The sequence below is a fragment of the Oncorhynchus keta genome, chromosome 7, assembly GCF_023373465.1.
Source record: "Oncorhynchus keta strain PuntledgeMale-10-30-2019 chromosome 7, Oket_V2, whole genome shotgun sequence".
Lineage (NCBI taxonomy): Eukaryota > Metazoa > Chordata > Actinopteri > Salmoniformes > Salmonidae > Oncorhynchus > Oncorhynchus keta.
The window spans coordinates 32651946-32665603 of record NC_068427.1 but is presented as its reverse complement, the minus strand read 5'-3'; the positions used below and the strand labels follow the sequence as shown (position 1 = coordinate 32665603).

At 41.3% G+C, this 13658-nt stretch overlaps 1 protein-coding gene across 2 annotated transcripts in view; it reads right to left on the bottom strand.

The window, feature by feature from the left end:
* Window positions 1-13658, bottom strand: part of LOC118386317 (SEC14 domain and spectrin repeat-containing protein 1-like) — a 52906-nt gene that overhangs the window by 34901 nt on the left and 4347 nt on the right. For both annotated transcript variants that reach the window (XM_035773978.2, XM_035773979.2), the window contains exons 4-5: window positions 8307-8415; window positions 1981-2071 (exon numbers count right to left, since the gene is read on the bottom strand). In XM_035773978.2, the coding sequence (XP_035629871.1) occupies window positions 1981-2071; window positions 8307-8415 (200 nt within the window). The remainder of the gene's footprint in view (window positions 1-1980; window positions 2072-8306; window positions 8416-13658) is intronic.

The window sequence follows — 13658 nt, the reverse complement described above, 5'->3', positions numbered from 1 at the left end:
ATGTCTCAACTCCCCAAATGTAAAACAGAGCAGACCATACTAAAACAGGAGTATCAATGAACATGATTTTGGGAAATGTATGCTTGGTTTCTGCTAAAAGCACTTCCAGTACCATGATGTATGCTAGCAGCATTTTAGCCAGACTGTTATGTGCTAGCAGCTGTCTAGTGTTTTAAAAATGTGCAATGAGGATAAAAAGTCACATTTATATAAGGAATTGGCAACACGTTCTCATTCTGAGAAATAAGCATCTTCTCATCCAGGTAGCCCACTTGATTTCAACATCTAAACAAAGTGAACAGGCTATGTTGTTCAAACAGTTGGAGACGGACCGGAGGGTGTATTCATAACAGTTCAACTGTTCTACCTTGTTAGCAAGCAAAGACATCCAAGGTGGCTAGACTTGAAATATACAGATTAGCTGGCTACTCACTAGCACGTGGGCTTGTGCTAGAGAGATTGTTTATGAGACCTATGTTACATTTCTGTAATGCCTGCTACCCAGTAGCGGTTCTAGCTTGTCTGGCTCCCTGGGCGAACTCCCGTTTCAACGCATCCCAAGACTCAATATATCGAAAAAGATACAAAATATCAGCATAATATAGACGTCTTTTAAGTAGCTACATACCTTTCTTTATCTTTTGCGCGTTTCTCCTCTTCTCCTTTCATCTTTTTCCTAAACTGATGGCTTAGACCTTTTCTTATCCATTTGTGTAGATTTGACACTCGAGCATCAATACATTACCCATCCCCCAACACTGTCAACCAAGACTCAAGACTAAACCAATTCACCTTGGTGGTGTGCAGACTTGATTTATATTATTCTTAACAATTTCGCACAAACCAGAAAAAAATGCAACAATATGTCTGTGAAACTATATATATTCACAGTATTATGAATTAATTGTGGTTTATTTGGCAGCATTTAATAGTGTGACTGGTTTTAGTACTGTACAAAGTTAGAGGAGCGATAATTGATAGATTCCCCCGCTCCCCCTACCTCGGGGTTCCAGTGGGGAGACCTGAGGTCAACCTACCCCCGCCCCCTCCCCATCTCGTACTTCTGAGTGGGAGACCTAGCTCACCAACTAGAATCAGGGCGCCCACTCCGACAAGGTTATTTGACCCACAGTCCTACACAGTGACATGATATCATTGACGTGACGTGCAAATGAGCAATAGAAAACCGATCGTGCAAATGTCTCCATTCCAAAAATGTTTGTATGGGCGCCCTGTGCTGCCCTGGGCGGCTGCCCGTGTCGCCCATACCTAAATCCACTACTGCTGCTACCAGAAGAAGGTCATTATTAGTGGATGTGCATATTGCATGGTTCTGGTTAAATCTGTTAAAAATAAATAAAGTTTCACAGACAGATGTGAAAGCCAGATTAGTGATTATTGCAAAAAAAAAGCAGGTTAAACTATTCTGATAAAATAATTAAATGATTAGTGGTAGTGGAAGGCTTATATTTAGCCTAGATATAATTTTACAAGCCCTGAATTCATTAGATTATTCCTGAGTGTTTGAAATGCAGTATTGTATTGTGCAACAAAGCTTATTTAAATCTATATATATCGTGAATCACCCATAAATTTGAAAAAATCTAGATACCCTCCCCTAAAAGAATATGTTATAGCAGACGTCTATAATCTCCTGACTGTTTCTATGCAGAGTATAACACAGACAGTAGCAACTGACTGACTACAATAAACTCCATGTCCTTGCCCTATATGAGTCATCATTCTGTCAAATTGTAGATGATTTTATTAGTATTCACTCTATATGACTGTAATGTATTCCACTATACATTCCAAAGGGAGTAGTTAGACAGGCCTTCTTCTATTTGATCCACATAAATATGGACTTCTCATCTCGCTGTAGTGTGGGGGTAAACTGTGGTTTTATCCTTAAAGGAACACATCTGCCCTGATTATCAGTTCCTACCTGCAACATGAACCCTTTCTTCTATCAGTTCCTACCTGCAACATGAGCACCACCGTCTTCACTATGTTCCACTGAGACTTCCGTCCATCCACGATGACTGTGAAGCCTCTTGCTTTACACTTGTCACTGAAGAGAGGAGAGAAGATAGGGAAAAAAACATGGTGATTACGTCTACCTGTAATAATGTGTGCTCTTGCTCCATGAATCTGACACCAAGGATCCCAATCTGGCCCTTAAATAAGACAGTTTCATATATGCAGATGAAGTAAGCATGACTACAGCAATTGAACCCAGAACCTTGGTGCCACGCTCTTAACAACTGAGCCACAGAGGACCATAAAGCCAAGGTAAATATTGAACAGAAGTGTGTGATCATCATGCAGGAGACATAAGCTTACATAGCGTGATCCTTCTTAGCATATTATTTCGGTCATCTCTCCTACAGACTAATGTAGCAGAACTATCTCAATCTAAATAGAATGCTGAGAGGCCAATGAGTATGCAATAGTGTTGCTAAACAAGTGCTTTTTCAAAGGCAATGGAGCCACCTATCAGCAACCTATCCTTAACTCAATATACAGTATACTGAACAAAAAAATAAACGCAACATGCATCAACGTCAAAGATTTTACTGAGTTACAGTTCATATGAGGAAATCAGTCAATTGATATAAATAAATTAGGCCCTAATCTATGGATTTCACATGACTGGGAATACAGATATGTATCTGTCGGTCACAGATACCTTAAAAAAATGGGCCTAACAATGGGCCCCAGGAGCTCGTCATGTTATTTTTGTGAATTCAAATTGCTATCGATAAAATTCAATTGTGCTCGTTATCAGTAGCTTATGCCTGCGAATACCATGACCCCACCGACACTCTGTTCACAACGTAGACATCAGAAAACCGTTAGCCAACACAACGCCATCCACATAGGTCTGCGGTTCTGAGGTTGGTTGAACCTACTGCCAAATTCTCTAAAACAACTTTGGAGGTGATTTATTGAAGTGAAATTAACATTAAATTATATTGTGGACATTCCTGAGGTCAGCATGCCATTTGCATGCTCCCCCAAAACTTGAGACATCAGTGACATTGCGTTTTGTGACAAAACTGCACATTTTAGAGTGGCCTTTTATTGTCCTCAGCATGATCGTGCTGTTTAATCAGCTTCTTGATATGCCAAACCTGTCAGGTGGATGGATACTCTTGGCAAAGGAAAATGCCCACTAACAGGGATGTAAACAAATTAGAGCACAACATTTGAGAGAAACAAGCTTTTTGTGCGTATGGAACATTTCTGGGATCTTTTATTTCAGCTCATGAAACATGGGACCACCACTTTATACAGTGGTGTAAAGTACTTAAGTAAAAATACTTGAAAGTACTACTTAAGTAGTTTTTAGGGGGATATGTACTTTACTATTTACACTACCGTTCAAAAGTTTGGGGTTACTTAGACATTTCCTTGTTTTTGAAAGAAAGCACATTTTTGTCCATTAATTGATCAGAAATACAGTGTAGGCATTGCTAATGTTGTAAATGACTATTGTAGATGGAAACGGCTGATTTTTAATGGAATATCCACATAGGTTTACAGAGGCCCATTATCAGCAACCATCACTCCTGTGTTCCATGGCACGTTGTGTTAGCTAATCCAAATTTATCATTTTAAAAGGCAAATTGATCATTAGAAATCATTTTGCAATTATATTAGCACAGCTGAAAACTGTTGTGCTAATTAAAGAAGCAATAACACTGGCCTTCTTTGGACGAGTTGAGTATCCGGAGCATCAGCATTTGTGGGTTCGATTACAGGCTCAAAGTGGCCAGAAACAAAGAGCTTTCTTCTGAAACTCGTCAGTCTATTCCTGTTCTGAGAAATGAAGGCTATTCCATGCGAGAAATTTCCAAGAAACTGAAGATCTCGTACAACAGAACAACTTCATCAAATAGTACCCGCAAAACACCAGTCTCAACGTCAACAGTGAAGAGGTGACTCCGGAATGCTGGCCTTCTAGGCAGATTTGCAAAGAGAAAGCCATATCTCAGACATGCCAATAAAAAGAAAAGATTAAGATGGGCAAAAGAACACAGACACTGGACAGAGGAACTCTGCCTAGAAGGCCAGCATTCCGGAGTCACCTCTTCACTGTTGACGTTGAGACTGGTGTTTTGCAGATACTATTTAATACAAATGTAATACAAAACATTTAAAACCTACATGGAAATTGCATAGGAGGAACTACCATGTGGGTACAAAATGTAAAATTACATAGAGTAATTAAAAAAGATTTTGACGGAGAAGAAATGACTCCTTGTAAATTATAAGAAAGGAAGATGTTCTTAACCAAATACTTTTATTTTGTGTGTTTGTTTTTTGTTTCCTGAGTGTGTGTGTATTGACAAGAGATTTATATTATGGACAGAAGATGGATCCTAATTTTGGTAATAAGTGTTGTAAACAAAAGTGATATTTGAAGCTTGACACTGGTATAAAACATGAGGTCTTCTGTATTCTCCAGTAGTAAATTGGCAGACGCCTCAGTATGAGTTCTAATACAAGGTATCAGGTGCCGTGACCAATTAAAAGGTACGAATACCATAACTACTCTCCGTGGAAGTGGGTATCATTACCTTGAAAAATTGTTAAAATGGACATATATTCGCAGCCGGCCGCGATCGGGGGGTCCATGGGGCGACACACAATTGGCCTAGCGTCATCCGGGTTAGGGAGGGTTTGGCCGGTAGGGATATCCTTGTCTCATCGCGCACTAGCGACTCCTGTGGCGGACCGGGCGCAGTGCGCGCTAACCAGGTCGCCAGGTGCACGGTGTTTCCTCCGACACATTGGTGCGGCTGGCTTCCGGGTTGGATGCGCGCTGTGTTAAGAAGCAGTGCGGCTTGGTTGGGTTGTGTTTCGGAGGACGCATGGCTTTCGACCTTTGTCTCTCCCGAGCCCATACGGGAGTTGTAGCGATAAGACAATATAGTAACTACTAACAATTGGGGTAAAATTTTAATCATTCATTCATTCATTTAAAAAAGTACATATATTAGAGCCGTGAGTGATGAAATCTAAACACTCTCGACACAGTTGAGAGAGGCGCAAAAATAACCACCATTGAAATGTCATCTGTTGTTTCTGACAGATAGAATAGGTAAACTATAACAAAGCCATAAAGGCATTAAAAGAAGCGCAAGAGCATTCTACCAATTCGGCTTAAATATGAAAAAAATCTAATCATGGATAAAATTGGGCAGCATTTCCCTGCCGAAGGAAAAATTAGAATCTATTAAATAATTCTGTGATGCTATTGTGAGTTGGCACAATGACATATAAGAACAATCAAAAGCTCAATACACCAGCGTTTTGATGTTAGCATTCTTTAAACAAAAAAGCAAAACCGATAAAACCAAAAATATTAGATGTACTCAGAATAATCGCACTAACCGTACCGTTAGTTAAGTAAATTGAGTATTTAGTATACTTATTGGTCATAGTAGTATGCCAAATGTTCCCGGATGTCATACTACATTCGGCAAAATACGAAGTATACAAGCAGTGGACACTATTTCCGTGCTTTTAGGACCCATAATTGTTCTGAAAATGGGCGTGGCTTCACAACGTTTTAAAATGGCAGATAATATACATCAGAAGTCCGGCAAGAGTGGATACAAATTCATTGCTTTAACTAATTATGACAAAAGTAAAGAAAATGTTGAGCAATGTTATAAAGTAATGACTTTTCACATAAGTTACATTACACTTTATGTTGGCTGACAATTTGTTAGTTACTCTATCCTTATGAACCGCATAGCATATCATTACAGCAGTATGTACCGGTAATATATATTTGCTAACTACCTAAGGTTAGTTGGCTACTAATACATCAAACTTTTCAGTATATTAACTATATGCTTTCCAACTACCCAACGTTTATTGACTTGATTATTCATGTCTTTCTTAGCTTAGCTAAATGGTACAGTCGTCGTGCGTTCTCAATGGACATTGTTAATGTGGATGGTTCGTAAATTCGCTCTGGCTATCAGCTCCAACGAAAAGAGAAAGAAAACTTTAAAGGGGTTGAATGACCTCTATTCTGACTTCCTGGTGAGGCCTAATCACCCTCACTAGAAAGAAGACATTGGGTGAGATGTAAACACTAATAATTAAGAATTATTATAATTATAATTTGAATTGTTATTCTAATTTGTTTATTTTTTATTGAACAGGCAGTGTTGTTGTTTTTTAATTACCGGTCCCCTGGGGCTTTTGGTAAATATGCTAATTTGTTTCTTTACATGTCTGCCTATAAAACTAAGAAACTTTTTTCCCATCTCCAGTTTATATGAAGAAGTGTATTGCTGTTGTTGTGTTGTTTGTTTGTTTTTGTCTTTGTTTGTTTTGATACAAATTTCACCAGATTGGGTCTACTGTACCGTTGGGATTTCTTCCTAAGGGCTAACTCTGCGGGGAGGTCACCAGTATGATAAGGGAGTATAAGCAAATTTGCTAAATGTTTTCAACAGTATTTCATTGGTTGATTTATGGCTTAGTTATCTTTTTTGCAATAATGCTTATTATAAATTAAGTTAAAACTTCTTCGGGCTAGGCCCCTTTGTTCTCAATTTCCACCTGACTGACGTGCCCAAAGTAAACTGCCTGTTGCTCAGGCCCTGAAGCCAGGATATGCATATAATTGGTACCATTGGAAAGAAAACACTTTGAAGTTTGTGGAAATGTTCAAAAAATGTAGGAGAATATAACACAATATATACGGTAGGAGGAAATCCAAAGAAAAACCAACACACCTCCAGGCTGTGTAACGGCTATTTTACCAAGAAGAAGAGTGATGAAGTACTGCATCAAATGACTTGGTCTCCACAATCCCATGACCACAACCAAATTGAGGTGGTTTGTGATGAGTAGGACCGCAGAGTGAAGGAAAAGAAGCCAACAAGTGCTCAGCATATGTGGGAACTCCTTCAAGACAGTTGGAAAAGCATTCCAGCTGAAGCTGGTTGAGAGAATTTCAAGAGTGTGCAAAAATGTCATATAAAATATATTTTGATTTGTTTAATTAACAATTTTTTGGTCACTACATGATTCCATATGTGTTATTTCATAGTTCTACAATGTTGAAAATGGTAAAAATAAAGAAAAACCTTTGATTGAGTAGGTGTTCTAAAACGTTTGACCACTAGTGTATGCTAGTGTTTTTTTTGGCTTATGCAGGCTTGTTGCCTTGTGTGACTTAGTTATACATCTGGGCATACAGTTAAAGAGTCGGGTGCGACCGCAGTATGCAACATCCCGTTTGTACTAGCTGCAGGAACTCCTCTGTGTGGAATCTTGCAGGAAGGAACACACCATGTTGGCAATGTCAGCTAGCTTAATCTACACAGACCAGCTAAACTAATTTTATACACTCTGTTCCCCACTGTTTGCACACATCTGCCAACTGCCACATAGACAAAGAGGTTGGACTTTTCTTTGACAGCTGAGAGCCAACTCTGTTCGTTGGTCCTTCACTATGCACTGTTGTAGTGCATAGTTAACTGCTCCATTTTTGCAAATCTTATAAGTTGTTGTTTGAAGATTCTGCAGTCTCTCTTCCCTTTGAACAGATAAAATACCCTACACCCCTCATTACTTTCCTGGATTAAGATGTTGTACTTATCCACAGTGGCTTTTGTTCGCACCAACAATGTTACCTCCAGCTACTTCCCTCTCCACGCGGGGGCCAGCAGGGTTGCTGTTTATCCCATTTCCTATTTGATATGGCTATTGAGCCTCTTGCTATCGCCCTGAGGGCGGAGGAGAGGATTAAGGGAGTACTAAGGAGCGACATAACTCACAAGGTGTCCTTATATACAGACAATCTTCTTTTATTCATCTCTAATCAGTGTAGATGAAGGAGAGAAGACAGGTTTATTTTTAAGCCTTGAGCCAATTGAGACATGTATTGTGTATGTGTGCCATTCAATGGACAAGACAAAATATTTAAGTCTTAGGTGCCAGGCACACCGGTTTGAGTGTGTCAAGAACTGCAACGCTGATGGGTTTTTCATGCTCAGCAGTTTCATGTGTGTATCAAGAATGGTCCACCACCCAAAGGACATCTAGACACAACTGTGGGATGCATTGGAGTCAACATGGGCCAGCATCCCAGTGAAACGCTTTCAACACCTTGTAGAGTCCATGCCCCGACGAATTGAGGCTGTTCTGAGGGCAATAAGGGGGTGCAACTCAATATTAGGTGTTCCTAATATTTTGTTCTCTCAGTGTATGTGTCTAGACGTATACAGTATAAATCAATGGTGATAATACAGGGTGTGCCAGTAATGGGATCTTACCTGGGGATGCCAAGGAGGTAATCCAACGTGGAGCTGAGCTCCTCCATACTGGTCTGTTCTGTACATAGTGGAATGGTAAGGATCAGCCCACTGCGTCTGTCCTTGCCTCCTGTGAATGGGAAACAACCAGAAAATAAACTCTTAGTCACCTTATGCAGAAATAAAGTTGATATAAATAATTGTATTTCTCATTGAAATAAAATCTATTTTGCAAGAGAGACCTGGTGTATCTACCGTAGTGGGCGTACCCATTAGTGTACCAGTCAAATTGCCATGGTCAGAGGTTCCAAGACAGTTCTAATCCTAATTCTAAGGTATCTGCATGGATTAATTGTACGAGTCATTAACAATGAATCTTCAGAGAATGCACACTACAAATTGCATGTAAAATAACAGTCATATAACGGCAGGTTTGGAGAAGGTCAAGCAGAACCAAGTATTCAAAGTACGGTCTGCCAAGAATCAACTATTAAAGGAGGAGTAACGTCTTGTAAACGCCATGATGGTGAAAGCTCTGCCTCTGGGTGTATCCCAAATGGTGCCCTATTTGTGCACTACTTTTGACTCCGATCCAAAAATGTTGAGGACCTCTTGGCCGCAGAGACAAAAGTTTGTTGTTTCCAGCAATTCTCGATATTTTGCAATGGCTTATGCCGTGTTTTTATGCTTCTAAGTGACTCAAACATTATAACAAAATCTATGGGCACCAAATGCCATGACATTTTAGTCAATGAATAGCAATCTCACATAAGTGTTCCTTTTGTCCAGGTGGGAAAGGGCAGTGTGGAATGCAATAGAGATTGCATTATCTGTGGATCTGTTTGGGCTAATGGTGTTGATGTGAGCCATTACCAACCTTTCAAAGCACTTCATGGCTACGGACGTTAGTGCTACGGGTCTATAATCATTAAAGCAGGTTGCCTTTGTGATCTTGGGCACAGGGACTATGGTGGTCTGCTTGAAACATGTTGGTATTACAGACTCAATCAGGGACATGTAGAAAATGTCAGTGAAGACACCTACCAGTTGGTCAGCACATGCCCGGAGCACACGCCCTGGTAATCTGTCTGGCCCCGCAGCCTTGTGTATGTTGACCTGTTTAAACGTTTTACTCACGTTGGCTACGGAGAGCGTGATCACACAGTCATTCGGAACAGCTGATGCTCTCATGCATGCCTCAGTGTTGCTTGCCTCGAAGCGAGCAAAGAAGTGATTTAGCTTGTCTGGTAGGCTCGTGTCACTGGGCAGCTCGCAGCTGTGCTTCCCTTTGTAGTCTGTAATAGTTTGCAAGCTCTGCCACATAAGACGAGCGTCAGAGCCGGTGTAGTATGATTCAATCTTAGCCCTGTATTGACGCTTTGCCTGTTTGATGGTTCGACGCAGGGCATAGCAGGATTTCTTGTAAGCTTCCGGGTTAGAGTCCTAGATCTCGAAAGCGGCAGCTCTACCCTTTAGCTCAGTGCGGATGTTGCCTGTAATCCATGGCTTCTGGTTGGGGTATGTATGTACAGTCACTGTGGGGACCACGTCCTCAATGCACTTATTGATAAAGCCAGTGACTGATGTGGTGTACTCCTCAATGCCATTAGAAGAATCCCGGAATATGTTCCAGTCTGTGATAGCAAAACAGTCCAAACAGTGACAATATGTACGTGGAGAGGTATACGCCCACTAAAAACCACTTAGCATCTCGAATGATGGAGTAGCCACGATTAACAACGTAAAATGAGTGATGTGGGTGAAAACAGTGGCAGTGTAGCCATGGAGACAGAGAATATATTATTGATAAAAAGGGTTAAACTGTTTCAGTAATTTGGAAGTGGTTTGGCTTTTTGAAGTCCGACCAAGAGCAGAGCAATGTTTGGTGCAAATTGTTCCGTAGACAGGTGGCTAAGTTTGGTAATATGACAAACCTTTTTCAACATCTGAAGCAAAATCACTCTATGGAACATGGATGAAGTTTGAGTTTGCGCCATGGTATTGTTAAATGCCCCTCAATCAACAGCCAATCTAGGGATGTTTGCCCGAACCAACACCGTCCATCAGCCACTCCATGGGCTACAAAACATATTTTGCCAATTGGCCTTGACCCCTTTTACTGCCGACATGGAGCCCCGCTGATCCATTATGAGTTGTCTACCGACGTAATCCACCCGAGGGGTTTCAACAGGCTCCTCCGTCGCGACGTCCCCTGAAGGCCCTTCTGCTAGCCCCGGCCCACTAGCTGTTGGAATCGCCGTGTCTCCAGCTCGCCTAGCTAACCACGGGTCCCTATGATCACTTGGCTACGCATGCCTCTCCCAATATCCATTGCTGTTTTGGTTAGTGATTATTGTCTTATTTCACTGTAGAGCCTCCAGCCCTGTCCAATATTCCTTAGCTAGGCCTTTTGTTTCACCTCTCACACATGCGGTGACCTCACCTGGTCTAAATTATGTCTCTAGAGACAAAACCTCTCTCATCGTCACTCAATGCCTAGGTTTACCTCCACTGTATTCACATCCTACAATACCCTTGTCTGTACATTATGCCTTCAATCTATCCTTCAGCTCCAGAAACCTACTCCTTTTACTCTCTGTTCCGAACGCACTAGACGACCAGCTCTTATAGTCTTTAGCCATACCCTTATCCTACGCCTCCTCTGTTCCTCTGGTGATGTAGAGGTTAATCCAGGCCCTGCAGCGCCTTGCTCTACTCCCATTCCCCAGGCACTCTCATTTGTAACCGTAAAAACCTTGTAACCGTAATAACCATGGTTTCATGCACGTTAACATTAGAAACCTCCTCCCTAAGTTTGTTTTATTCACTGCTTTAGCACAATCTGCCAAACCAGATGTCCTAGCCGTGTCTGAATCCTGACTTAGGAAGGCCACCAAAAATCCTGAAATTTCCATCCCTAACTATAACATTTTCCGACAAGATAGAACTGCCAAAGGGGGCGGAGTTGCAATCTACTGCAGAGATAGCCTGCAGAGTTCTGTCATACTATCCAGGTCTGTGCCCAAACAATTCGAGCTTCTACTTCAAAAATCCACCTTTCCAGAAACAATTCTTTCACAGTTGCCACTTGTTATAGACCCCCTTCTGCCCCTAGCTGTGCCCTGGACACCATATGTGAATTGATTGCCCCCCATCTATCTTCAGAGCTCGTACTGTTAGGTGACCTAAACATGCTTAACACCCTGGCCGTTCTACAATCTAAACTAGATGCCCTCAATCTCACACAACCAGGATCTCAGCGATCACTGCCTCATTGCCTGCATCCGTAATGGGTCTGCGGTCAAACGACCACACCTCATCACAGTCAAATGCTCCCTAAATCACTTCAGCGAGCAGGCCTGTCTAATCGACCTGGCCTGGGTATCCTGGAAGGATATTGACCTAGTTCCGTCAGTAGAGGATGCCTGGTTATTCTTTAAAAGTGCTTTCCTCACCATCTTAAATAAGCATTCCCCAATCAAAAAATGTAAAACCAGGAACAGATATAGCCCTTGGTTCACTCCAGACCTGACTGCATTTGACCAGCACAAAAACATCCTGTGGCGTACTGCATTACAACACTCCTTCCGTAGCCATCCAGCTGTTCTTAAATGCTAGTAAAACTAAATGCTGCCCGCACCCACCCTTCTGACTAGCATCACTACTCTGGACGGTTCTGACTTAGAATATGTGGACAACTACAAATACCTAGGTGTCTGGTTAAACTGTAAACTCTCCTTCCAGACTCACTCTCCTTCCAGACTCACATTAAATATGCTCTAGTCGGCTGGCCCTCACTACATATTCGTCGCCAGACCCACTGGCTCCAGGTCATCTACAAGTCCATGCTAGGTAAAGCTCCGCCTTATCTCAGTTCACTGGTCACGATGGCAACACCCATCCGTATCACGCGCTCCAGCAGGTGTATCTCACTGATCATCCCTAAAGCCAACACCTCATTTGGCCGCCTTTCGTTCCAGTACTCTGCTGCCTGTGACTGGAACGAATTGCAAAATCGCTGAAGTTGGAGACTTTTATCTCCCTCACCAACTTCAAACATCAGCTATCCGAGCAGCTAACCGATCGCTGCAGCTGTACATAGTCTATAGGTAAATAGCTCACCCTTTTTCACCTACCTCATTCCCATACTGTTTTTATACTGTTTTTATTTATTTACCTTTCTGCTCTTTTGCACACCAATATCTCTACCTGTACATGCCCATCTGATCATTTATCACTCCAGTGTTAATCTGCAAAATTGTATTATTCGCCTACCTCCTCATGCCTTTTGCACACATTGTATATAGACTGCCCATTTTTTTCTACTGTGTTATTGACTTGCTAATTGTTTACTCCATGTGTAACTCTGTGTTGTCTGTTCACACTGCTATGCTTTATCTTGGCCAGGTCGCAGTTGCAAATGAGAACTTGTTCTCAACTAGCCTACCTGGTTAAATAAAGGTGAAATAAAAATAAAAATAAAAATAAAATATCTCCAATTCAAAATTACATCTAGAATCAGCTTCCTATTTCGCAACAAAGCATCCTTCACTCATGCTGCCAAACATACCCCCGTAAAACTGACTATCCTACCGATCCTTGACTTCGGCGATGTCATTTACAAAATAGCCTCCAACACAATTACAGTTCTCTGCTACCAATGACTGGAACGAATTGCAAAAATCACTGAAGCTGGAGACTCATATCTCCCTCACTAACTTTAAGCATCAGCTGTCAGAGCAGCTCACAGATCATTGCACCTGTACATAGCCCATCTGTAAATAGCCCATCCGTAAATAGCCCATCCAACTACCTCATCCCCATATAGTTTTTTTTGCTCCTTTGCACCCCAGTATCTCTACTTGCACATTCATCTTCTGCACATCTATCACTCCAGTGTTTATTTGCTAAATTGTAATTACTTCGCCACTATGGCCTATTTATTGCTTTACCTCCCTAATCTTACCTCATTTGCACACACTGTATATAGATTTTTTTCTATTGTGTTATTGACTGTATGTTTGTTTATTCCATGGGTAACTCTGTGTTGTTGTTTGTGTTTAACTGCTTTGCTTTATCTTGGCCAGGTCGCAGTTGTAAATGAGAACTTGTTCTCAACTGGCCTACCTGGTTAAATATAGGTGAAATAAAATAAATTTAAAAATTCGATTTAGCAACCTTTCGGTTACTGACCCGACGCTCTAACCACTAGCCTACCTGCTGGTTACTGGCCCAACGCTCTAACCACTGCTGCTCTTTAATTATTTGTTACTTTTATTTCTTAATTTATTTGAGGTATTTTTCTTAAAACTGCATTGTTGGTTAAGGGCTTGTAAGTAAGCATTTCACGGTGAGGTCTACACCTGTTCTAAT